The sequence below is a fragment of the Meles meles genome, chromosome 20 (genome assembly GCF_922984935.1).
Source record: "Meles meles chromosome 20, mMelMel3.1 paternal haplotype, whole genome shotgun sequence".
In the NCBI taxonomy this organism is placed as follows: domain Eukaryota; kingdom Metazoa; phylum Chordata; class Mammalia; order Carnivora; family Mustelidae; genus Meles; species Meles meles.
This window is the reverse complement of record NC_060085.1, coordinates 53756938-53784255: the sequence shown is the minus strand read 5'-3', so window position 1 is coordinate 53784255 and position 27318 is coordinate 53756938. Positions and strand designations below refer to the sequence as shown.

Sequence of the window (27318 nt, the reverse complement as noted above, 5' to 3'; positions counted from 1 at the left end):
TCACAAAGTAACTTTCCACAAAAAAGTGATTAATTTCAAAGGAGAGAAAAAGTGACTTTACAGTGACAAAATCTGGCAGACACCATCTTCATGGAGGGAATGAAGTTAACACCAGCATCAATGGGACAAACAGACATGCATGCTATCTGACGGAATGCATGAAAAGCACAAACATCTACAGCACTCAGGTAAAAACATGACTTGGGGCTCAGTGAGAGTAAATGTCAGGTAAACCCTAACTGAAAAATATTCCATAAAGTGACTGAGACTGGCTTACAATCTTCCGAAGTGTCAAGGTCTTAAAAGTCAAGGGAAGACTACAGAATTGTTCCAGAGTGAAAGAGAAAGACATGATGACTGAGGGCAACATGTGATCTTGGGTTGACACTCTGCTTCTATAAAGGCTGCTACTGAGACAAAAATCTCGATGTAGTCTCTGGGAGAAGGGTATATGAAAGGTCTTTGTCTTTATCTTCTAAGGTTTTTGCAAGTTTGAAACTGTTCCAAAATAAAATATGAAGACAATTTTAACACCTGCACACACCTAGCCTATGTTATATTTAACAGGCACAACCAATTAACATGACAGAAGTTAGAAGAATAATTATAGGCTGGGATGGGGCTACTGACTGGGAAGGGGAAATAAGAAGCCCTCTGGGGAGCTGGACATATTTTATATACCTTGAGCTGGGAGCTGGTTATAGGGCACATATATATGTAAAAACCCATGAGATATAGATCTATGGTTAGTGCACTTAACTATATGTATACTAAGAGAAAAAAAGTAAAACAGAAACCCCAGTATTCAAGCTACCATGACCCTACAAAGAACCCTCCTGTATTCATTTAATAGTTAACAGATGACGTATTTAAATCTAGCTTTGGTGAAAAGAAATTCATTGCTCTAAATAAGTCTAAACGAAGTATCATTTCCATAAATTTCCCTGGCATCTGTTATTAAAGAAGCTAAAGAAGGAAGTATTTTGGCTTTGCTGCTTAGATAATTAATTGGAGCAGGAAGGCTCCCTGTTGAGTCTGTCCAACTGGTCTCCCTCTGGTGGGGGGCCAATAGGATTGGACACAACAAATATTAAGCCAGTATAGGATTTTTGTAAAAATGAAGAAGTAAAATTGGTAGAAGATAAACAACAATCATGGTGATAAAACAAACTTGTCTTCAGGGAAACTAGACCCTTGGAGGGACAGCAGAAAAAGAGACCAGCCTCACTGTACTAAAAAAACGCCTTGCTATCACTTTCCACCTATGTATCATTGGGTTTTTATCTGTCTGCTTGGGAGGGCGGGGAGATTTTAATGGTTCAGAGAAGGGAGGCTAAAGTGATAGCAATTGGGGGTCTGGTCTTCAGATAGACCCAAGTGTGAGTTCCAGTTCTAACTCTCACAGGCTGAGGAATCACGGACAAGGAACTTCATCCCCCGTGCCTTGATTTCTCATCTGCAAAATCAGAATAATTGTACCCAAGCCCTGAGGATGTTGGGAGGGTTAAATGAGAACATGTGTGATGTGCCTGTTCCAGTGCCTGGCACAGTCAGCCGTCAATAAATGGTACGGCTATTAGTTCTTGTCAACACATCCTCCCACATTAGCCAACAGCATCTGACAAATGTGGTCGCCCTTTCCCATGCTCACTATGAAAATTTTCTCTGCCTCCAACATGCCTCATTGAAGCCTCCCCTGCCTCAAAGGAGCACTGCAGTCACAACAGAGGTTTAATTAAAATGGAACGGATGGTCTCCTGCTATAGGTCATCAAGGAGAAGTCCAGAGGAATAAGTTCTAAGGGTTAGGAGCACTTTGTGTTCAGTTTCTCTGAGGCCGTGTGGGGCCATTCACTTAGCAGAAGTGCCAGAATAACCGCAGTCTGGCCCCAAAGTACCTTCTCTGGGCCAAAATGGAGCACAAAGAGCAGACTTCTGTTCTCGTTCTCCCAGCTGTGAGCTCTGGCAGTCATTAAAATAAGCACCAAACCATATGGCCAAGTCCTACTGACAGACAGAGTATGTTTTTAGCTGCTGATGGTTTAAAAAAAAAAAAATGAGGTGGAGACGGTCAGGAGTGGGGAGAGGGCCCTTTTGGCATATGGAGCCAATACATGTTTTGTCAGCTAATGATGCTCTGCGAGTTCATGAGTTTTGGAAATAATGTGCAAGGCTGCCAAAGAGGAAGGTTTACAAGCCCTCCCTTCCAAAAGGAGGTGAGGCAAAGTTCCAAACTTCGAAGACAGATTAGGCTTAACCAGAAGACGAAAAACTCAGGACTCCTACAGTGGAACCAGCTGGGTTCAGAAGCCTTGATTCCTTTTAAAAATCACATCAGAGTCAAGATGCCCCTGAGCCAAACTGATGTCTCCACAAGACACCAAGTCATCTAAAATGGCTCTTTTTATGACTGTCCTGTAAAGTGGTCACAGCTGATCACATAAGCAGAGAAGATAACTGCTATTGCAGATGAGTTGTCTCCCTCACTCCACGTAAGCCACCTTTACCCCTACAAATCGACATTATTTGCTTCTTCAAGAAGTCAATCAGAGAATTGACAGTCACCTCCAAAGTCTTCAAACTATAACCTTCATTCTCACTGTAGGGCGTCCAAACCTACGAGGGAGAGGTAGTGACAGCTGTAAAAGCTGAGAAGGCCTGTGAGAGAGGAGAGACAATACAAGGAAGATGGAGACTGGTTGCCTACTTTTGAGTCCTTTTTGTTACCTACCAATCAACAGTGTCACTTTGCTCCATTCTGTGTATGAGGGACAGCCACCTGGATTCACCCGAATCACTGTGGAGTCTTGTGTCAACCAACAAGTAAAATCTGTGATGGTTTCCTGAAAGCTGGCTGAGTTATGGAGGCTAGCTTCTGAGTAACAGAGGCTCTGTGGTTTTCAGTTTCAGTGATTTAAGGAGCCCTGGAAAAGGAAGAGGAGCTGAAAAATTGGGCCAAGCCAAATCTTGATACCAGATTTTCAAAATATTGATTTCCAAAGATGAGAATGAGGTTGGAGTCTACATCCCACTGGACAGAGATTTTGCTCCCAGGAGGAGTGTCATGTGGGCCATTTTAGACCACGTGGCACCTTTGTACAATTAGGAAACTGCAACCCTTCCTCAAGATGTTTTACTTCCTTCCCTTAGAAAACTGCTGTAATACACTGATGGGTTGGCTCAAGACATTTTACCCTTGATTGCTACAAAAATAAACCCATGATGCCTATGACCTATACAAAATACCCCTCAGATGTGGCCTCTTACTCAGTGTACAACTTGTACAACTGAATGAAGCAGTCCCAAGTAATTATAAGAGGCCACTATGGTTTAAGAACAAGTCATAACAGATTAACAGCACTTCTTTCTTGATCAAAGAACCACAGACATAGGACTTAGGATGTCTGGACTTCAGCAAGGTCTCTGACAAGAATGCTCCAAATATCCTAGTGGACAAGATGAAGATGTCATAACTGGATATACTGACATAATCAGAGGGATCAAAAACCGGTAAAGTGGGGTGGCTCAGTGGGTTAAAGCCTCTGCCTTCGGCTCAGGTCATGATCCCAGGGTCCTGGGATCGAGCCCCGCATCGGCCTCTCTGCTCAGCAGGGAGCCTGCTTCCCTTCCTCTCTCTGCCTGCCTCTCTGCCTACCTGTGATTTCTGTCTGTCAAATAAATAAATAAATAATCTTAAAAAAAACTGGTAAAGTAATCTTATTCGAAGAATGTTGGTTAAGGTATGAACTGATGTTAAGGAGCTAATAGGTGTTAAGTCATTGGCTCATTCTTTGGTCCTGACCAATTTATTTTTATTTGTGTATGTGGACAAATATTCATCAGTATTTACTAAGTATTTCATGTGTGCTGAACCCTGTGTTAGGGGTCTGGAACAAGGAAACAGACACAGAAATCACATAAACAAATATTTTAAATAAGGTATAGTCACCGCATTTAACCAATAACCTGGATAATGATAAAGGTTTGCTTATCAATTCTACACATGACATTAAGCAGGAATAGGTAATATGATGGATAATAAAAGTTCAGAATAAAAAAGGTTCTGACCAGCTGATATAACAGGCCTATTTTAGTAGGACTAAAAACTTCATAGAGGTAAATACAGGGTCTTAAATCTCAGTCCCAAAAAAAAAAAATTGGACAATGCAGGCTGATACACTGGAGGCAGTACAGTAACAGAAGGGCCTAGCTTCATAAGCCAGAGAGACCTGAGTTAAAATCCCACCTGCTACATCTAGCCACACAACCTTGGGCAAGTCATTTAATTTCTCTGAGTCTGTTTCCCCACTTACAAGATGGGACATCAACTGTGTATAGTTGAATCACTGTGTGGATTCAACTATAAAATGCATGTATCTGACACAGGAGGTACTCAAAAACATAATTAATGTTTCCAATAAAACGTGTCAAAGACAGAGGGATTTCCACTTAGTTATTCCTTCAATAAACTTTGATATATTATGTACAACTTCCTGTGCTATATTTCAGCATTTAATGGCAAAAAGCTAAGGTCTTTGCATTTTAGGATCTAAGCTTTGAGGGTTACACAGACCAGGAATGACAGTATAGCAATCTGTGGATAAAACCAGTGCCATAGAGTATGGTATAAGTGTTTGCACAGGTTGTTATGGTAAGAAGAAGGAGAGGTATCTAAATTAGACTGCTGAAAAAGCAGGGATTTATATTTTAGCAAAGATCGGTATTTTAGAAAGGGCACTGCAGCACCACTGGGGGCCAGACAGGGCAAGCAGCTCAGAGATCATGCAGGAATACAGAAAGAAGTGAGAAGATCCCAGACTAAGGCAGTGGGAGAGAAAATAGAGGAGAAAATGTGTTAAAAGATATCAAGGAAGGTGAATCTGTAGAAATTTGATGACTGCCTGGGACGGGATGAGAGGGAAAAGTCCAAGATGACTCCAGGGCTTTGGTTTGAATGACTAATTGGAAGGAGGAGAATGAGTCAGAATGGATGTAGAAAGAACTATGGCTTTGAAGGGAAGCTGATGAGCTTCACTTTGGACTCACTGAGTTTGAGGACTGGTTCTCAGAAGAGATCCCAGCTCAGGGCACAGAACAGGGGTCTTTGGCACACTAAGTGGAATTGAAGTTGTGGGTGAGAAGAACACAGAGTATAAGGCAGAACCTTGGAGAAAACTAGCATGTAAGGGACAACAGGAGGAAAAAAGGATACAATGGATACAGGGGGAAACAGCCAGAGAGATAGCACAAAGCAGGAGTGGTTTTCATAAGTGAAGCAATATATCAGCAATATCAGACGTACTCAGAATTCAAAAGACAAGGAAGGAAAAAAATGTTCAGAAGTTTTGGTAACATGGAGGTGTGAAGACTAGGGAGAGCAATTTTGGAGGACCTGTGGGTGGAAGCAGGATTTTAGTGAATGACGACTTCAGGAAGTAAGAAATGTGGTGGGGAAGAGGTGGTGTGATGACAGAAGTTAACAGGAAGGTGTTTTGTTTTTCCCAGATATTTAAATGAGAAGAGATGGTTAAGCAGGAAAGAAACGCAATAAATGATGGAACTAAGTCCTAAGGAAAAGGAGATGGAATCTCAGCACAAGTAAAAGAATTAGCCTTAAACATATTGCTTTCACAAAATTAGGCAAAGTGATACGGTCAGCTGGAGATAAGTTTGTAAATGATAGCAGTTGAGGAGCCTTAACTGATGGTTGCAACTTAGTGAAATCAAAAGCAAGGTTAGGAAGCTGGGAGAAGAATGAAAATCTGAAAGACAAGGAGGAGATGGGCAAGAGAGCTGTCCACATGCAAATGGAGAGTGCCAAGTAGCACCAGGAGCCCACAGCATGATAGTGGACAGGATGTGTCTACAACAAAGACTGTGGGTGGGGCGGGGTGGTGCTCAGGTCACCACAAAAGTAGTACAGTCCTGGTCTGTAGGGTCAGACTACCCGAGGAAAAAGATCTTCTTTTACACACCACACTCTCAAAGATAGACTGTCAAACAGGAAAAGTTCAAGGGAGGGTAATCACAACAAAGAAGGTGTGAGAAAACCCCAGAGGTGATCATCTGGGGTTGGACTGACACCGAGTTGTTGGTACCCAGTCTGCTAGGACCATGGGGTCGTATAATGTCTACTGCGTAACAAAGCAGCATCTCGTTATTCTCCCTCAAATACACAACCAGGCCTTACACTAGAGATAGGTAGAAGGTCAGGAAATAGAAAAAAGGAGGAGGAAGGCATTTCAGAACTTCACTTCCCATGGATCAAAGTGGAGAAAAGAGGCCATTTGGACTTTCAAATAAAATCTCAGAGGAGATCAGGGATAACCAATCAAGGACCGCTAATCAAAGAACTTTGTTATTACTTACGTCCACACATAGGATCCATCCCCTCCATCCCCCATATCCCAATTCATCTTCCTCCTCTCTCCATGTGGTGTTATCCATGGTGGTAACTACCAGTCCAGCAAATCCCTTCCTTTGTCCCTTAAACCCACCCATCTATCTCCCTCCACACAGCCACTGCCTTGGTTCAGGCCTCCCTCCTCTGCCACCTGGACCAAAGCAACAGTGCTCTCACTGGTTTCCCTGCTGGCCCTGCCCTGTCCAGTGTAATCACCATGGAACCATCTGGGTAATTCAAAATAGATGAGAGCATGTCACACTCTTTTTTAAACTTTCACTCCCTCAACTCTCCAACACCATACCTTCAAGAAAGTCCAGACATCTTAGCATGGCAGTATTAACAGCTACAGTTTATCATTTACCATCTACCAACATCAAGCAGGTAACACAAAGCATTCAATTCTCACAGCAACCCTGGAAGGCTGGCCTATCTGAGGAAACTGAAGTTTAGAGTGATTACCTAAGGTCTCAAAACTAGTTCAATGGCAAAGCCAGCATAGGTACACAAGTAATTTATATTCCAAAATCTGTGTTCTTAATTATGTATTATACAATCTCATGTTATCCACAAAGCTCTTTGTGATCTGCCTCCTGCTTACCTTTCCACATTCATATCTTAGGCTGGGTGAACTACCTGCAAGTACGTCTGCTCACACCATTCCCAATGTCTGCAATTCATCCCACCTCCACTCCTCTTCTCCTGACTATTTTTGCTCTTCCTTCAGGCCTATGGGCAATATGTCCTCACAGAAGCCTTCCCTGATGCCTCAGCCTGACTTAACGATCTCTCTAAGTCCTCCTCTGGCAAATCTCAATAGCTTCATACCATAGTGCTGTGGTCTATCTCCTTGACTTAAAAGATAACTCCTTGAGGCCAGAGATGTGCATCTTGATTGAGAGTCCTGTACTTAACTCCTTAAAGAATTTCAAAATCATGTCACATGGGGGTTAGGGAGGAGCTGGCCAAGAAAAATGGAAGGGGAAGCAAAGATGTTTTATGCAGCAGAAGTAGCAGGAGCAAAGGGTTACAAGTGAGACACAACCTGTAAACAGCTTAACAAGACCACAGCACAGAACTGAGGGATGGAGAAATAATTAGACAAGATGAACTTTCACAAGACTGGCTTTTTCCTCATTCTCACGTTAGCTCCAAAGTCACCTCCTCAGAGAGTGCATCTCTGACCAGCTAGATTTTACAATAGCTCCCTCCGCTTACCCCCAGTTACTCTCCATCACATTACTGTTTCTTTTTTCTAGTGTCCAACAGAATCTGAAACACCTACCACCCACTAAAAGCACTATACTATAGACAATTGCCACAACTGCCACCACCATGATCAAAAGGTATGTTCCATGAACAGCACCTCTGCATCAGTGGTGCTTACAGTGATGCCTTGCACATAACAAAATTCTCAGTTGTTGTGGCATATACTATGGGTAAATAAATTAAATGTGCTCAGCCTGGAGAAGAAATGGTGTGAAGCAGAAGACAAACTAGCAGCTTTCAAAGGTGTGTTGGGCAATAAAGTGGAAGGGAGAGCCCAATGGCCTGAAAGAGGGAAAATGAGCTGAGATTATGGGGTAGCTCAACATATGGCCTAAGTCAAAGCTAGGGAAAGACCAAACAACAATAACCAGAAATAGTGAGTTTTCTGCCACTTAAGAAACTTAACCCATGGGCAGGGGTATCACAAAAGAAATCCAAGTATTCAATGGGAAAGGGAACGTGGGACCCAGAGGCATGAAACTGACAGTCACAGATATGCCTGGTTTCAGCTGCAGTTAAAAAACATCTTTTTAAAATTGGTTTTGAAAAACTGTAGTCGTCAGTGTTTATTAAAAATCAAGAGATTACACGAGAGCAACACAAGAATTTTGTTTTCATTCTCCAACTTCATACATGTTAGTACTGTGCTCATAAGCTCAATTCAGTAAAAATACGTTTGACTCTTTCTGATATGGAAAAACATTTCTTACACCTACATTTACCTTACCTGACTGAATAAGCATTAAACTTTGTAACCTTGGATCAAACTGAAGAGTAGAGAATCTCAGCTCAGAAAGCCCTTACAAAAAACTGACTTCACTTAACGCCCTCGCTTCACAAACGACATTATCATCACTCCCATTTTACAGATGAAGGGAGAGAGGCTCAGAGAGAGGTGACATGCCAGAGCCACAGAGCAAACGCAGGCAAAGCCAGGATAAGAACCCTGCCGTTCTATCTCCGGTATCCCAACACCGAAGATTCAGAGACTTCCTTGCCAGACGACAGGAGGGGCTGACATAGGACTTTCTAGTCAGAAGCTTTCTAGTCAGAAGACCCCGGACTGAACAATTCCCGGAGATGTGGCTGGAGAAGGAGGGTGAGAGCCGGAGTCAGTGACTCCCTGGAGGAGGGAAGATCCTGAAATCCACCAAGACTTTCGCCCTCACTGACGAGCTCGCCCCTTCCCGCCAGGCCTCCAAAACCCAACCCACAAGACCCCCATACTCCCTCACCTGCGCGGCTCACTTACCGCCGCTCAACTTCCGGCAACCACAGCGTCGTCCGCAGCGCGCGCCCCGATGACGCAATATGGCCCCGCCCGCCTGGGTTAGTGGTGCGCCTGCGCACACGGAGGCGCGGGCCAACCTGGTAAATGAGCCCCTAGCACCGGGCTGAGTGGGAGGAACTTGAGTTGCAGCGAAGGCGGAGCGTCAGGAGGTGGGCGGGGCTCCCTAATGAGAGCAGAGCTAGTTTATTAGCCGTGGGAATGTGTATACGCCAGTCTTGCTTTGAAAAACACTGCTCCACGTTCTCTTTTTCGATTTCAGAGCATGATAGGAATTATGATCATTTCCATTTTCCAGGAGAGGCAGCTGTAAACGTATCCTAGGTGACATTAAGGAGACAGGTGTGGAGACAGATGAGAATTTTAACAGGTAAAAGCTCATGAAAGTCGTCAGTGATTAACCTGTTCTTTCTAAACCAAGTATTATTCTCATAGCTCCCCGCTGTCAATGGGATGAAGTTACTCCTTCCAAATTATTTATCGCGCATTTCCTATGTGCCAAGCATTTGTCAGATATTGAAGACACAATAGTGAGTATAAACTTCACGTGACGTATAAGGCCATTCAGTTCATAAGGAATGAAAGGGACTCAGATGTAGCTCAATAGATTCATAATGATTAGAGTAATTACTATTATCTACTCTGTTTTCAAGGTTTCATATTTTCTAATCACCACAAAGACCCTGAAACATAGATGTCGTATTATCCCTATTTTACACATAAAGGAAGAGAGACCAGGAAAAGTTAAGTGATTTGCTGAAGGTTTCAGAGCTTTGGGGATAGCGTTCCTTTTTTTTTTTTTTTTTCTTTTTCTTTTTTTTCTTTTCTTTTTTTTTTTTTTTTATTTGACAGAGATCACAAGTAGGTAGAGAGGCAGGCAGAGAGAGAGAGAGAGAGGAGGAAGCAGCCTCCCTGCCGAGCAGAGAGCCCGATATGGGACTTGATCCCAGGATCCTGAGATCATGACCTGAGCCAAAGGCAGAAGCTTAACCCACTGAGCCACCCAAGCACACTTGGGACAGCATTCTAATGGAAGCATGTTTGACTCTGCCAAATAAGAAAACAAATCCAGACTTAGTGAGGAGTTACTTTATTTGAAAGGAATATTACAAGGGGGGAGGAAAAGGGAAGAGAAGGAGCTATTGTAATAGGGAGACCACTCTGACTAAAAGATCTGCAAGTGGCTGAGGGTTAGGCAAAAAAAGTTTTTCCTTGGGCTCCTGGGTGGCTCAGTTGGTTAAGCGACTGCCTTCAGCTCAGGTCATGATCCCAGAGTCCTGGTATCAAGCCCTGCATTGGGCTCTCTGCTCAATGGGGAGCCCTGCTTCTCCTTCTCCCTCTCCCTCTGCTGCTCTGCCTGCTTGTGCTCTCTTGCTCTGTGAAATAAATAAACTCTTTTTTTTTTAAGAGAGAATTTTTCCTTAATAAGGAAGAGTGAAGAAGGCTAGAAAGAACTGGGTGTGGGGAATGTGGGAGGAAAAGGTGGCTTGATCAGATAGTAGTAGGTAAGAGACTGTTTTACCATGAGGTCAGTCTATTCTCTGCAGGGGTTGTATGGTGGCTCAGGCTGAGGGCACCTGGGTGGCTCACTGGGTTAAAGCCTCTGCCTTCGGCTCAGGTCATGATCTCAGGGTCCTGGGATCGAGCCCCGCATCAGGCAGTCTGCTCAGCGGAGAGCCTGCTTCCTCCCCTCTCTCTCTGCCTACTTGTGATCTCTGTCTGTAAATAAATAAATAAAATCTTTAAAAAAAAATAAGGGGCCTGGAGGGTATGGGAGAAACTTAACTAAAGCTGGTTAACAAAGCATTTTGTTTTGATTCATCAGTGGATACAAGTAGTTCAGCTAAACACTTAGAAGGCAAAGAAGAGCAGTTCAGAAGGACTGTCTTGCCTTGTCACAGTTAAACAAGGAATATATCCATGAGTCTTAACCTAAGTCATAGAAGATTGGATATTTCTTTGCAGTAAACCCTTTCCGGAGGACAGAAAAGTGGAGGAAGGGTGTTCAAAAACCAATACTTTTTTCAAGAGCTCAGAGATCAGGTAAAGTTCCATATTGTAAACTCTTTCTTTATAGCAGGTTCCTCTTCGGCCAGTGCCCCCTCAGACTGCATGCTTCGGTCACACCAAACTAATTCTGATGTTTTAAGCACACTCCGTTCTTTTTTTTTTATTTTTATTTATTTCTTATTTTTTTGTAAACCACTCTGTTCTTTTATACAAATCTCCATCCCTGCAATACCCTCACACTTCCTCTGCTTGTGTAATCCTCTCTATACTCAAAACCAAGTTGATGCACCAAAAATAGTACCTAGGAATAAATATAACCAAGGAGGTGAAAGACCTATATTTTGAAAAATATAAGACAATGATGAAAGAAATTGAAGATGACATAAATGAAAAGATGTTTCATGGTCATGGGTTGGAAGAACTAATACCGTTAAAATGTCCATACTTCCCAGAGCAATCTACAGAGTCAATGCAATTTTAGTCAAAACACCAACAGCATTTTTCATAGAATGAGCATAAATATTCCTAAAATGTGTATGGAATTATGAAAGACCCCCAAATATCCACAGTGATCTTGGGAAAGAAGAGCAAACCTGGAGGTATCATAATCTCAGACTTCAAGATATACTCCAATGCTGTAGTAATAAAAACAGTATAGGACTGGCACATACACAAAAAATACATAGATCAGTGGAACAGGACAGAAAGCCCAGAAATAAACTCAATCTTATATGGTCAATTAATCCATGACAAAGGAGGCAAGAATATACAATGGGAATAATACAGTCTCTTCAATAAATGCTACTGGGAAAACTGGACAGCCACATGCAAAAGAATGAAATTGGAGCACTTTCTTATACCAAATACAAAATGGATTAAAAACCTAAATGTGAGACCTGAAACCATAAAACTCCTAAAAGAAAACATAGGCAGTAATCTCTTGGACATTGGCCTTAGCAATATATGGAAATGTCTCCTCAGGCAAGGGGGGAAAAGGCAAAAATAAACTATTAGGACTATACCAAAATAAAAACCTTTTCCCCAGTAAAATAAACCACCAGCAAAACAAAAAGGCAATATAGTGAATGGGAGAAGATATTTTCAAATCATGTATCTGAGACGGGGTTAATATACAAAACATAAAAAAAACTTACACAACTCAATGCACACACATACACACACAATCCAATTAAAAATGGGCGAAGACCCAAATAGACCTTTCTCCAAAGACATGTAGAAGGCCAACAGATGCATGAGAAGATTCAACATCAACTAATCATGAGGGAAATGCAAATCAAAACCATAGTGAGATATCCTCTCACATTAATCAAAACACCTAGTATCAAAAAAACAAGAAATAACAAGGGTTGGTGAAGATGTGGAAAAAGGGGAACACTTGTGCACTGTTGGTGGGAATATAAATTGGTGCAACTACTGTGGAAAACAGTAGGGCAGTTCCTCAAAAAATTAAAAATAGAAATACCATGTGATCCAGTAATTTAACTATTGGGTATTTACCCAAAGAAAGCAAAAACACTAATCTGAAAAGATACATGTACCCCTATATTTACTGCATCATTATTTACAACAGCCAACATATGAAAGCAGAACAAGAACCCACTTGTAGATGAAAGGATAAAGAAGATACAGTGGACGATTTCTAAGCTGTAAAAAATGAATAAAGTCTTGCTATTTGCAACAACATGGAAAGGCCTAGGAAAGACCTATTAAGCTAAGTAAAATAAGTCAGACAGAGAATGACAAATACTATATTATTTCACTTATATACGGATTCTAAAAAAACTAATCAAGTCAACAAACAAAACAGAAACAGATTCATAAATACCTCTAGAGACAAACTTGTGGTTGCCAGAAAGGAGGGGGTGGCAGGGCGAAAGGGACGAAGAGATACAAAATTCCAGTTGTAAAATAAGTCTTGGAGATGAAAAGTACAGCACAGGGAATATAGTCAATAATATAACCATGTTGTATGGTGACTTACTGTGGTGAACATTGAATAATGCATAGAACTGTCAAATCAATATATGGTACACCCGAAAGCATGTCAACTATACTTCAATCATCATAATGATGATGATAATGATGATAAACCCATTGAAATGTGGGTAAATCTTAGACAAAAATGAAATATATATATATATATATAATGTAATTACATTTATGTAAAGTTCTAGAATTAACAAAACTAAACTGTAGTGATTAGAAGTTAGATCAATGGTTGCCTGGGACATAGAGGGGGCATGAGGAACTATCTGGGTTGATGGAAATGTTCTATATCTTGACTGAGATGGAGATGACATGGGTATACATATTCAAAACTCATTGATCTCTACATTTTAAATGGGTTCATTTTACTGTATATATTGAATGTAACAAAACTGGTTTTTAAAATACCCAGTAGAATGACACCCACCTACCTCTAGGCTTCCCTCTATTAGGCATATATGAGTCTGCATTTAAGTTAGTTCTTTACAAGCTTGTTTTCTCGGCTGGATTTACAGAGCCTTATAATTAACACCTTTTGGGAGTTTCTGCCCAGCTCACAATGTCTCTGCTTCTCTGGGAACTGTTGGTCTTCCAGCCATGTTTGTACCACATCTGCCATCTGGCCCCCACCTCCCTTCAGAGTTTATTGCAGCAGAGGTAGACACAGGATGATTCTTTCCTCTATGCTTTGGCCTTTTGAGTTGATGCTCATGCCTTGGGGCACAAAGATGATGGAGCATCACGAAAGATTCATGATCAGGACTCTTAAAAAGGCAGAGAATATTCTCAGACACAGCAAGGCAATGAAGCCCATGACACTTAACCACGACCATAGCGATTCAGATCAATCCACCTTCATCATTTGACTTGCAGCTCAGTTGAGGAGAGCACACGCTCCCCACAACGGGAACCACATGCTGCATAGCCTTGGCTTTGAAAACCCAAGAGACTGTGGGAAGACATGTTGGCAAATTAGATCTTAACAGCATTATTTCTTTCCAGGACTTAGAATGCATCCCAGCCAGAAGAGCCGCAGCATCCTTTTCACCCTGTGTTAGGACTGAAATCTACCTCTGGAGTGCCCATTTTCAAAAGAGACACCAGCAATTTTCTGCAAAGTCAAGTAGCCAAATGGCCAATTCATCAAATAGCCAATCTGCAGACTAATGGATTTTCTGAATGAACACTTTATTAACGTTACCCACTTCTAAGATCTATAACAATCTCTGTTAGATGGAATAGTTTCACAAGCTTTTAAAGATTTATGTGATGCGGTAATTGACTGGTTTTCATGTGGTCTTCAGAGAATCACTTGAAGGAATTTCTATTTATCAAAAGCTAAGGATGGTTTATTCTTCTTTTGAATATATTTAACTTCTGAATACATTAATCCAGAGTATGTTCTTGAATGTAGATTTTTCTTGAGTGCAGTAATATTATGCCACTTGGTTTATGCTCTTTCTGTCCCCCACTTTCTACTTCTTTTCTGTCTGCTTTCCCTTTTCCCCAGTTTCTCTCTGTGCCTCAGTTTGCCTAGTTGTAAAAACACAGAACTATCCCTCATGAGATTGGTTTTAGGTTAAAATGGATAATAGTGGTAAAGCATGGGGCCTGGCACACAGTATCTTCAGCATGTTTTAAAACTACATATGAGTCTCCACTGTGTACAGGACACTCAGCAGGCACTATAAACACTGTATTCAGTAATGCATGGGCCTCATTTTTTAATGCTCTATTTATATTGACCATTTCTTGTTCTTGTCAGACTCAAATCCAGGTCTCTTCAACCCAGAGCCAGAGCTCATAAACATTTGTCTTCTTCACTAGTTGCCTCAACCATTTATCAACATAAATAATGGGCATTTGGGAAACGTTTTTTGACCTGGGAACAGACCAGCCACAGCTTTTATTTATTTATTTTTTTTCAGCCGCAGCTTTTAAACCCAGCATAAAAGTCTCTTTCATTCTCCCAGTTTTGAGCAAGAGGAGTTTTGGGAGATGCCAAACTGAGAGTGAAGCTTGTTATAAAAAGTAAGTTCTTTTCTAAAGACATTTACAAATGTGACCAGAAACCAAAGAGAAACCCTATATAATATCTGACAGTATGTTTCAATATATCTTCTCAGTCGAAGAGACCCAGGAAGATAGAATTAAATCAAACTCAGTATAGTTTCAAATATCATATTTTAGGTAGGTAAAAATCTGTCATTTTAACAGATCATGCAAACAGGAACACAAGAGACAAAATAGCAGCTTGTACACACGCTCCATTTTGCTACATATATGACAATTTGGCATTAAGTTTTAAAAATATAAATCACAACCAGATTGCGATATAAACCCCAAGGAAAACTGGATGTTCCCATGCCTTTGCTAGTTTTTACTGAAGAAGTGTGACTATAAAAGAACATGACAACTTTTCTTCAACAAACACAGCAGAGCTCACAGATAAAAATGCACACTATGCCTTCAAGTACCACTTTCTGCGGTCTCAGGCATATTCTACGTCAGTCGTTCCTTCTCTCAACACATCTTTTTGAGAACTGCTGCCACTTTCAGGAATTGTGTGTGTGTGTATGTGTGTGTGTGTGTGTTGTATACTTACAGGACAAATTTTTGCCTTTTGGAGGTAACATGTGACAACGAGCTGGAACACCACTGGGTTTTCATTCTAACTATGTGATGTCGGGCACCTTATTTCACCTTGTCACACCTCAATTTGCTCCTCAATAACACCGTCCTCCTGCTGTGGAGTGTCATAGAGCTTCAATGAGATAAGCATGACCCAGCCTTCAAGAAATACGGCTTTCTTCTCCCCATTCCCATTTTTTTGTTTGTTTTTATTGTGCAACCATTAAAAAAATACCCTTTTCCTCTTTCTTTTGAGGGTAGCTTTTATCATTATTTTGTTACTAGTCAAAAGGAATTGGGGATTGAAAACAATGAATGTACAAGCTGCATAATTTCCTACCAACTCTAAGATATGAGTGAAAGAGAAATAATAAGGCAGAATTTCCAATGTGATTCAGACACAGGTTCTGCAGAAAGCTGTAGAAGGAGCTCAGAGGAGAGATGTTCTGAGAAGTGACAGTCACAACGGAATCACTGTCATGTCTATCAAGGTGACCCCTGGAAGGGACAGCATCTGTCTGCATATGTGGGTCTCTGCACAGTCCTATAACTCCATTCCAGGAAGGCTCGAGAGTTCCATCTGATTCAGCAGTGAAACTCTCCCTACGTGTCCCTTCAGTTTCCAATTAATTCCAGTCTGCAAGCTTGAATTACAATGAGAGTCGGAGGCTCCCAGATCTCCTGAGGAGCAGGAGAACTCATCCAGATCTGATTCTCTGGAAATATCCTGCTCCCTACTCAGAGTACACAGTCTGTCAGCTGACCACCGCCGCCATCTGCTGTTCTTTCAACGGTCCCTTAGAACTTTCCAAGTTACCTAGTCCTTAAGACTAGTCTTTTGACTCCAGAAAGCCCAGGTGCCTGGCAACTCACAGGCCTTCATCCTCCATTTTCTTCAGAAACATCATTTTGGTTGCATCCTCTTGTTGCCTCCCTTAGGAACGAATGTGCAGAATTTTCTTGAATGTCTTCTTGAAGTTTTCATTGCACAAGGGGTAAATGAGGGGGTTCAGCGTGGAGTTGATATAGCCCAGCCAGATGGTGAACATGTGCACACGTTCATTGCAACAGCTCTTGCAGAAAGCAATGACCATGAAGAAGATGAAGTAAGGAATCCAGCAAAGGATGAAGGCTGCCATAATAAAACCCAATTGTTTGGCGGCCTTCCGTTCTCGGTTCATGTGCAGCCCAGACACATACTGTCTTGAATGTGAACGGAGCCTCTTCCAAGTGAACTTGATATAATCCAGACCTGTGCTAGATGCACTTCTAGGTTTACCTTTCCCTGATGCTGACTCTGTGGGGGTGTCTGAGTCTGTCCGAGAGAAGGACTGGCTATCACCGTGGATCTGGTCCTCTGATATCTCATTGGCCCCATGCATGTTCAGGCTCTGTTCATCCATACCGAGTGGGCCCTGGCTCTGGTCGATAGCTACATAACTCCTGCCACGCCCCTCTGCCTCAGTCTGCATCTGCACAATGTTAAGTGGAAAGCACTGAAGTTTGTCTACTTCTCTGTCCTCCTCTCGGCTGAACACACCTGGGGATGTCATCTCTTCTGGGTCTTGGGATGGTGGCTTCAAGACAGGCTCACCACTGGCATCTTTTGATTTCCTTTTCAGAACCTCCCAGGGAGATTCCTTCCCTGATTTCTTGGCCCCTGCCTTGGGATTCTCTGGCTTCATCTTTATATCGGAGAAGGAAGGGAGGGATCCATTGATGAGCTCTCGGTGCTGACAGTGCTGTCGTACGGCCTTGTAGATCTTGGCGTAGAACCAGAGCATGAGCAAGGTAGGCAAATAGAAGTTGATGATGGCAGTCATGATCTTGAACCAGGTGACATCATAGAAGTCTGTCTCACACTTGTCTTCCCGGTGTCCCGAGGACTGTGACATAAAGTGATGCCATCCCAGAATAGGAATAATCCACAGGAAGGAGAGAAACCAGGCCCCCAAGATGGTGGCTGATGCTCGGGTCTTGGTACGATACTTCAGGTATCTGAGGGGCTGCTGGACAGAGCGATAGCGATCAATGCACAAGATGAAGACACTGAAAATGGATGCTGTGCTGGCCACGTAGTCCATGGAAAGCCAAAAGAGGCAGAGAGGCTGGCCCCAGGACCACCTGGACGTGAGGAGGTAGAGGATGTTCATGGGCATGACGACAGCCCCCACGATTAGGTCCGCCACGGAGAGGCTGACAATGTACAGGTTCCCCACGGTGTGCAGCTTCCGCTCGCTCCGCACAGCATACAGGACCAGCAGGTTGAGTACCACTGTGACCAAGGAGATGGCACTCAGGACCACCACCAGGGGCATCAGTTGGGGGCTGGCTATGGTGGTCTTGTTCCCCTCGCACATCTTGTCTTCGAAGGTGCAGGAAGAATTGGGAAGGGTCATTGGCACAAGAGCAGCCTCCAGCTGTGGCTCCCTCCCTGGGAAGAAAGACACAAGGATTAAGGTCAGAGCCTTGGAGATCAGTAGAGTCACTTGGGACCATCAAGTTCATCTAAATGGGGATGTACGCTGTTTGGGGCAGTAGATACTGCTAGTTACCTACAGTCTATATACCCTTCTTCCTTTGTCATTCAATTCTTCACCCATTCAATGACTATTTAGTGAACTCCCAGCATCACTCTGGGCACTGGGAATATAGCAGTGAATAAAACAAAAATCTCTGCCCTCCTAGAGTTTACATTCTAGTGAGGCAGTTGGGCAAAAGAAGGACAAAGTTTGTATAAGTCCCACGTTGCACACGTTCTGGGAAGGTAGACTACATTCTGACCGGTCTACACTGGATATGGCACTCTAGTTTGAAGAAAACTGAGAAGCCCTAACAGAATGTAAATCTCTCTTAATAACTTAGCAAAAGCAAACTACTTTCATGTTAAGACAAAGCCAGATAAATTCTTGAGATGAAAACTAAATTTGTATGATTTTTTTAAGACAAAAAGCAAAGCCCTAAGGCATTTGATCCTTGTGGGAGGAATCCTTGAGTTACTCTGTTGTAAAAGCACCATGTGAGTAGCACTGATTTTGCCCCAGCTCTGCCACTGATATTCTGAGTGATCTCTCAGCCTTCATTTTCTCACGGGTCAAATGTGAAAGGTGGTGTGGGTGATCTCTAAAGGCTTTTCCAGGAATCCTGTTTAGAGTCTTGTTTTGGGTATTTTTCCATATTCTCCTCCAGCGCAGAACTGCCCATCAGAGCAACAGTCCAGGTTCTTCGAGTGTGCCTTCTCTGAACAGCATCACCTTCTCTTGTGACCCAGCCCTGCTCTCTGCTCTTGTCACTCTTCACTGTCTGCCTGCCTGCCTTCCCCACTCACCCCTGTCAGTCTCAGCCATCAGCTTTGTGAGGATAATAGGCCCTAGATCTACAGCTTTAGCCTTCTCTTTCTCTACCTTCGCATCCCGAACCAGGCCTCGTAGCTTCACCTTCAGCTCTGACCAAGCTCACAACCCTTGGAATTGTCCACAGGCACCATAGGAAGGAGGAAAGAGGCTAGGGAGGTTCATCTCAGTTTTATTTTGGATTTTGGTTGGGACAAAGACGGAAGCAGTTCCCCAAACACTCCCACAGGTGGATATTTTCAAGGTAGCTCCAACCACCCTCTGCAACCCTCTGTTTGTTGCCTTGAAAAAAGTTCTCCTTCCTCATTTCTCTCTCTGCCTTATTGCACACAGAGAATCTCTTTTCACTGTGTATATACTATTTGTCATTCAACAATGTGACAGAAAATGATTTTTTGATTTAAAAAATCATTGATTTTTTTCCTTTTTGACTAAAAAGAAAAGTTTTGATGATTGAATTGAGATTACTGAACTAAAAATTACTGTAGCATATTAAGTGTTTAGGGGTAAAAATCTATGAGGTCTATAGCTTACTTTGAAATGAATCAAAAAATTAGATGGATGGTTGGTTAGAAGGGATAAAGAAACAGACACATAATAAAGCAGAAAGAGCAAAATGTTAATTCCTAACCTTGGTGGTAGATATATAGGTGTTTCCTGTACAATGCTTCCAACTTTTCTATTTTATCAGTAATTTTCCTAGGAAGACGCTGGGGAAAATTAACGTAGCATGTATACGTTTATCCTCCTCACCTGTCACTGTAAGCTCAGTTCTTTATCACATGTTCTCCTTCGTAGCTCAGATGTGTTAGTTTGCATAAACATAAAAGCAAAAGATCAATACATATTTGACAGATGGATGAGTGAGTGAGTGAGAGGCAGGTGCCATGAAGCATCTCCATTCAGAACTTACTCATTCAATAGATATTTACTGGTGAAAGGTTCTCTTCAGCTCAGTGATTTGCTTCAGAAGCAAGAAAATCCACTTTTGCCCTCTGAAGCCGTGGAATTGGGGAGAATTCCTAGAAAGGCAACCGCAGCACCTTCCTGCTGCCTGCAGACCCATCTTGGCTGTTGCCTCCCATGACCTCCTGTCCCACTCAGGACTGGCTATGTAATTTGCGGAGCCCAGTTTAAAGGTCTTTTTTGTTGTTGTTGTTGTTGTTAAGAGTTTATTTATTTGACACAGAGAGAGAGAGATCACAAGTAGGCAGAGAGGCAGGCAGAGAGAAAGAGGAGGAAGCAGGCTCCCTGCTGAGTAGAGAGCCCAATGCGGGGCTCCATCCCAGGACCCTGGGATCATGACCTGAGCCGAAGGCAGAGGCTTTAACCCACTGAGCCACCCAGGTGCCCCCCCCACCCGGAGCCCAGTTTAAAATAAAAAATTAAATAATCATTAAGAATTTCAATATTGGAACATGAAACGGAGACAGGGGCCCTCTTGAGCAAGAGTCTGCGTGGCTGCTCTATGCCACTCCTGCTCTCTGGTCCTTGTACCCAATCCCCAACATGCCCTGCCTGGTGAGATAACGAATGTAAGGTGCTCTCCCCTCCCTCAGGGATCTGCATTTTGAAACACAGATCACTGAATGGGTTTTTCTCTACAAATGCCAAAGGGATGTCAAGTTGAGTATGGGATTGTGTGGGCACATGGATCCTCACTGTACCTCATGCTACACAGGCCATGCTCCCTTCAGTCTGCCCAAACCCCAGAGGGTTCTGAGGGACTCTCTCTGGGATCAAGGTCAAGCCCACAGAGAAGGTGCGGGCAATAGGTTGTTCTTTGAGAAGAGAGAACGGAAGCTCGAGGAGGCACTTGGGACAGGGCAATTGGAGAAGAAAGATGGGTACCTATAAATCCTTTAGAGCACTGTGTCCCTAGAGAAGCAGGAGAGGAAGGAGAGGGTTCTCCTCCCAGCTCTGCCACTTGATGGGCTGTGTGGAGCTTGGATAAACAGCCACGCCTCCAATTTCCTTACCTGTAAAGCACGGAAAACATCATTACCTCCCTCCCTAGGCTGCTGAGAGGGTCCGCTGAGGCAGTGGGGTGGGAAAGCTCTGCTAATCCCCAGGTAATGAGGACCGGGTGACAAGAAATGAATCCCTTTTCTCTAAAGAGGTTTGTGCACACAAGCAAGCCATCATTTTTGAATTAAGGCAATGGCTCCATTCCAAAACCATTAGCTGCAGTGGGACTTTTTCCAGCATGATTACAAATAGTCTAATCCAATCAGGCCTATGTGGCAGCAAGTAAACAAAGGTAGTCAGCATCTCTTCCACATCCTTGGGAATGCTGACTGGAGCAGCTAGGACTGTAAGGAGCCAAGCCCTGGGCGTTTCAGATATTAGTTATTAAATGTCTCCCACAAGCCCACAGGGAGGTCTTATGATGATCTCCAAAGTACAGAAAAGGAAACGGTCAGCTCAGACTCAGAGAGGTGAAGTAACCAACTCAGGGTCACACAGCTAGGAAGACACTGACAAAGTCAAGATTCCAACCTGAGTCTGTTTCTCAACCTTTGTTCTATTGACATTTTGAACTGGATAATTCTGTTGTGAAGGACTGTCCTGTGCATTGTTGGCTGTTTCACAGCATCCCTGGTCTCTGCTTGCTAGGTGCCAGTAACATCCTCCCCCTCTTCCCAGTCGTGACAACCAAAAATATCTCTAGACATTGCCAGATATCCACTAGGAGCCAAAATGATCCTTAGTTTAGATCTATGGTCTAACTGAAGAATAAACACCTTGAACTGCCAAAGAATACAGATTTCTGCTCAAGGTAAAAAAGGACTTTCTAAAAATAGATGTTATCTAACAATGCAATGAATTGTCTTGATAGATTATATATTCTTTTCTTTGGCCCTTCATTCTTCTAGCTGGCTAGAATGGTAGTAGGATGAATAGGGCTTAAGCAGTCTTATTGGGACCATGAGGAAGGGCCACGAAATGAGAAGCAGCAATTTGGATGGAGCTGAGGTCTCTGATGACTGCAAAGCTGCCAAACCAGTCAGGGCTCTTCCTCTCTGCGATAGGTTAGGTTTTCTATCATGCACAGCCAAACCAAATCCTAACTGATACACAGCCCCGGACTTCAAGGAGTTTGTCCATTAACATGAGAATAAAGACAAAAGGTAAAGGAACAGCATCAAAAAGTTAAAAATTCTAGAATGTAACCTGCACAAATATGATGACTGAGGTAAGATCAAAGCAGGTGACAGGACAGAGGAAGGAGGGACAGCCTCTCTCAAGGTAGAGTGCAGATGTCAAGAAGAACATTGGAGAAGGAGTGATGTGTGAGCTCGGCTTCAAAGGATGAGTAGAAGTTCACCAGGAGGAAGGAAGAGAAATTTAAGGATGAAGAAAAAAAAAAAGAATAAAAGTACAGAGCTGAGGAGCGCCTGGGTGGCTCAGTGGGTTAAGCCTCTGCCTTCGGCTCAGGTCATGATCTCAGGGTTCTGGGATCGAGCCCTGCATCGCGTTCTCTTCTCAGCGGGGAGCCTGCTTCCCCCTCTCTCTCTGTCTGCCTCTCTGCCTGCTTGCGAGTCTCTGTCTGTCAAATAAATAAATTAAATTAAATTTAAAAAGTACAGAGCTGAGTGTGAGGAATTGGGAGGGAATTGTTGGAATGATGAATCTGGGAAGGCATCAGGGGATAAGGTGTCAGAAAGCTCTTTTACACCTCCATGCTTCTGCTTGTGCGGTTTCCCCGTATGGAGCACCCTTTGCCTGGAAGCGCTTTGTTGCTCTCCCCCTGCGTCCCCACAATGCCTCTAACACTTCCCTTGATGTCACTGAGCTTAAATTCTTTCTTCAGCTGATTGTCCCTAACTAAACAGGGAGTACCTCTGGGGCATGGAAAGTGTCTACTATTTCTGTTTCCGACATGAGACACCAATTACCATCAAGGAGACACCCCCTCCTTTACGGCAGGGCCACCCCGTTTCCTTCACCACCATTCTCCCGTGCTGGCGCCATGCAGGTACATGAGGGATGCTCAGTGGACATTTGTTGGATGGGCTCTGAAAAGCAAGACGTGAATGAAGAGTAGCAGGAGACGCAGGAGGAAGAATCCAACTGCAGAAAGCATGGGCTTGGGGCACCTGGGGGGCTCAGTGGGTTAAGCCTCTGCCTTCAGCTCAGGTCTTAATATCAGGTTCTGAGATCAAGCCCCCAACTGGGCTCTCTGCTCAGCAGGGAGCCTGCTTCCCCCACCTTCCTGCCCCCCTCCCCACCCCACCCCCCGCCCTGCCTCTCTGATTCCTTGTCATCTCTGTCAAATAAATAAATAAAATTCTTAAAAAAAAAAAAAAGAGAGAGCATGGGCTTATTTTTCACAAAGATGCCTACACCAACAAAAATCAGAGGTAAGATTTATGCTATTGATGAATATTGATAACCTTCATTTAACTTTTCTATTTTTTCCTGGAAACTTTATTGTTGGAAATTTCTCTCATGATAATCCAAAACATGAATACAGATTTACGCACAACGATGCTTACTGCAACATCATTTATGATAAAAGGAAAGAAATCTAACATCTGGGAACTAAACATATTATGGGATATTTACAGAATGGAATATCATGCAGTCACTGATAATCACATTTATGGATCACCATTAGTAGTATGGAAAAATGCTTATAATGAAATTAAATTTACAGATGCTGTTTATCCTGGATGATGTCAATTCTGTTATCAGGTTTAGTATAAGGATGAGTCTCAGGTTATATTAACAGTGGTTTCCTATGGGTGGTGGGTGATGTTTATTATCTTTGGCATTTCCCAAGATATCAACAATAAGAGCATCTTAGTTTTATAACAGGGGAAAATAAGAACTTACTGCATTCATTTTTAAAAACAAGATAAAATAGATTTATTCCACTGGGAAAAAAAATTTTAAGGAAAGGTCTTCCACATTCTTAGCACATCTTTTATTTTCTTTAGTGAAGAGTGAGAGTTTGGGATTCCTTTCTTGATACATTCTAAATTGCCTCACCCACCACTCCTCATTCCAAACTGCTCTACCCTCTGAGACTCATTTGCATTGGATGTTTATCTTAGTCAAGTCAGTCTGAACATTAGTTTATTCGCTCCAATTCTGAGAGTGAGGTGCCATGCATGAAAATACCCCAAATATTGCATATTCCCATTGAATGTCGCCAAGGTATAATTTCCATAAAACATCCAGGCTTATCACTGCCACTGGCTGTGGTGCAGAGCGCAGACTGCAAATAGCAAAATCCCATTATAAACCTGGTGCTGTAGGAACATGCCTGATTTTGAATGTAGGGCAGTGCTGGGTTGAGAGTTAGCCTCTGGGTAAGGTGCAAGAGGTAGGTGACCTTGTGGGGAGAGAGTGGCCCCGAAGATTTTTTCTGGGGGTGGAGGTACACATTCAAATGTCTAAAGAGTCAGGAAGGGAAAGTTAGTAAGAACAGGGACTGTGTGTCTCGAGCAAGAGGAAATGGCAGGGACTGGGGCAATCTGGGGAGCACGCTCTGTCTGAAGAGGACAACTCTTGCTCAGATGCCACCAACGGCTGCAGGCCCAGATCTGCCTGTTTTTAAAAAGAAGCATAAAAGCTGGATTTTTACATGGAATCTTTTAGTTTTAAAATGCCACTTATTACAGCCCCAGGATGGTTCAGTTGGTTAAGCGTCTGAGGATCCCAGGGGTCCTAGGATTGAGGTCGGCATCAGGCTCCTTGTTCAGCAAGGAGCCTGCCTCTCCCTTTCCCTCTCCCTCTGTCTCCCCCACCCCCCAATTTCTCTCAAATAAATAAATAAAATATTTTTTAAATAATTAAATAAAATATCCCTTATTTAGTTTTTTCATTTGTCCTCTTGAACACTTGAAAACAGGTCAAGCAAAAACAAATTTTGAGGATGTGACCTGTGAGCCCTGAGCTGGAAATGTCAAGCTAGTTCATAGGGAATCTGGAGTGCTGAATACAAGATAATGACCCTAGAATAGACCCCTTTTGGGATACCTGCCAAATTCACAAGCTTCCTTCTCAGGGAACCATCATCCAGCTAGGAGTAGACACTGGCAGCCAAATTTATACCATGTAAACGTGACCTCTAGTAATGTGATTAGACTGTAGGATGTCATCTGAGCTAGAAGGGCTAAGTTGCATTCTTTCTTCTAGAAAACTGGGATGGGAGTTGTGCGGCCAAGACAGTCTATTGGTCTCAAGAACTGAAGTGACAAGAAAGGGGAGGGGCAGTGATGCTCATATGAAGACGCCCTGAAGTAGAGGAAAGGTTCTAACAAGGCAGGGAACAAATGTCATGACCTGTGCTGGAATAACTGATCTCTCCATGTGCAAAGATGAATCCAGACCTCTCCCACTCACACCATATATAAAAATCAACTCATAATTGACAATAGTCCTAAATGTAACAGCTAAACATCTTAAAACTATCAGGAGAAAGCACAGGAGAAAAGCTTTGAGATCTTGAGTTAGCTGAAGATTTCTCAGATACAATGCCAAAGGCATAACCCATAAAGGAGAAAATTGAGTTAGACTTTGTCAAAATTTAAAACTCCTGTGTTTCAAAAGGCACCAGTAAGAGAGTAAGAAGCTATAGAATGGGAGAAAACATTTATACCTTATATATCTGCTGGATCATACATCTGATGGATCCAGAATGTATAAAGAACTCTTCCAACTCAATAGTAATAAGACAAAAAGCCCAATTTAAAAATTGGCAAAGGATCTGAATAGACATTTTACCCAAGAGGGTATAAGAATGGTTCAGAAACTCATGAAAAGATGTTCAGCATCATTAGTCATCAGGAAAATGCAAATCAAAACCACAGTGAGATACGACTTCATACCCACTGGATGACTATACTTTTAAAAGCTAGGCAATAATAAGCGTTAATGAGAATGATGAGAAGTTCGAACCCTCCTATACTGCTGGTGGGAATGTAAAATGGTGCAGCCACTATGGAAAAATCGGGCAGTTCCTCAAACAGTTAAATGGAGTTACCATGATAACCAGTGATTCTTACCTAGATATCTACTCAAGACAATGGAAGATATATGTCCACGTAAGAATTTGTACGTGAATGTCTCTAGTATTATAAAAATAGCCAAAAAGTGGGAACAACCCAGATATTCATCAACTGGTGAATGGATAATCAAAATATGGCATATTTGTGCCAAGGAGTATTATTTGTCAATAAAAACCCCCAAAGTACTGATGTATGCTATAGCATGGATGAACTACAAAAACATCATGCAAGTAAAAGCAAGTACACACAAAAGGCAACGCATTGTATGATTCCACTTACAGGAAAAGTCCAGCATAGAAGATCCATAGAGACAGAAAGTGGATTAGTGGTTGTCTGAGACTGGGGGTGGAAACAGGAAGGAGTCTTTGGGAGTGATGGCAATGTTCTAAAATTGAATTCTGATGATGATTATACAACTCTGGACATTTACTAAAAATAATTGAATTGTATGATTTACTCAGAATGGGTGAATTTTATGGTATATAGATAATATATCAAAAAAAGTTGATTAAAAATAAATTCAGGGACGCGTTGGTGGCTCAGTCAGTTAAGTGTCTGCCTTAGGCTCAGGTCATGATCCCAGGCTCCTGGGATGAGTCCCGCATCCGGTTCCATGCTCAGCAGGGGAGCCTGCTTCTCCCTCTTCCATGCTCCCTTGCTTGTGCTTATGCGCACTCTCTCTGACAGATAAATAAATAAATAAAATTTAAAAAAAAAAAGAAAGAAAAAGAAATTCAGTGGTCCAAGCAAGAGGCTGTCTAGGTTTCCAGACTTCTGTCTGTTTTTAAAACTTGTTTTGGTACACTAGTATTGCTTTCTAAAATACTTAGCAGGCACCAGAATTTTTTTTAAGGGAAATAAAGGGGTGTTAGGTAGATAAGGATTAAACAAAGGGTAGATCCTAGAGAATCACTGGAGTTGGGTCACAATTTTGACTCTGAGCTTCCCAGGAGCAACAGCAAAGAGGAAAAACAGGATCAATTATAAGATTCTAGTGTCATTAGCAATGTCATAATTAGCAATGTCATAAGCAAAATAGTTGCTTAGCAGAAAGACAGCTTTAGCTGGAACTACGGTTTTAGATAAAATGGTTTCTTATAGTGGGAGGCATACTGAGATGTTACATTGTAACTTCTTAATCCTTAGCAGCAGAGGAGTGGACAAAACTAAGCTACATCAACTCTTTCCTCCTGTGCATCCATGATCCTCTCTCATTTTATAATTTGGGTTAAGAATTTGGGTTTGTTTATCTGCGCTTTCCAAGCCCCACCGCTGGTATGACAGGCTGGGATTTTGAAATTAGGCCAGGAATGGGAAGACAAAGCATAATTATCACTAA

General features: G+C 42.5%; 2 protein-coding genes across 8 annotated transcripts in view; both read right to left on the bottom strand.

Annotated features, from left to right (window-relative positions):
* The window catches only part of ATG7 (autophagy related 7), a 245651-nt gene extending 236646 nt beyond the window's left edge, over nt 1–9005 (bottom strand). For 2 of the 5 annotated variants that reach the window (XM_045990778.1, XM_045990784.1), the window contains exon 1: nt 2731–2923. In XM_045990778.1, coding sequence (XP_045846734.1) covers nt 2731–2756 — 26 coding nt within the window. In that variant the 5' untranslated portion in view covers nt 2757–2923. The other 3 variants (XM_045990781.1, XM_045990782.1, XM_045990783.1) reach the window with 3 other exon arrangements.
* A 6136-nt stretch (nt 9006–15141) lies between these two features.
* HRH1 (histamine receptor H1) overlaps nt 15142–27318 on the bottom strand; it is an 80944-nt gene continuing 68767 nt past the window's right edge. For all 3 annotated transcript variants that reach the window (XM_045989807.1, XM_045989808.1, XM_045989806.1), the window contains exon 2: nt 15142–18041. In XM_045989807.1, coding sequence (XP_045845763.1) covers nt 16543–18006 — 1464 coding nt within the window. In that variant the 5' untranslated portion in view covers nt 18007–18041 and the 3' untranslated portion in view covers nt 15142–16542. The remainder of the gene's footprint in view (nt 18042–27318) is intronic.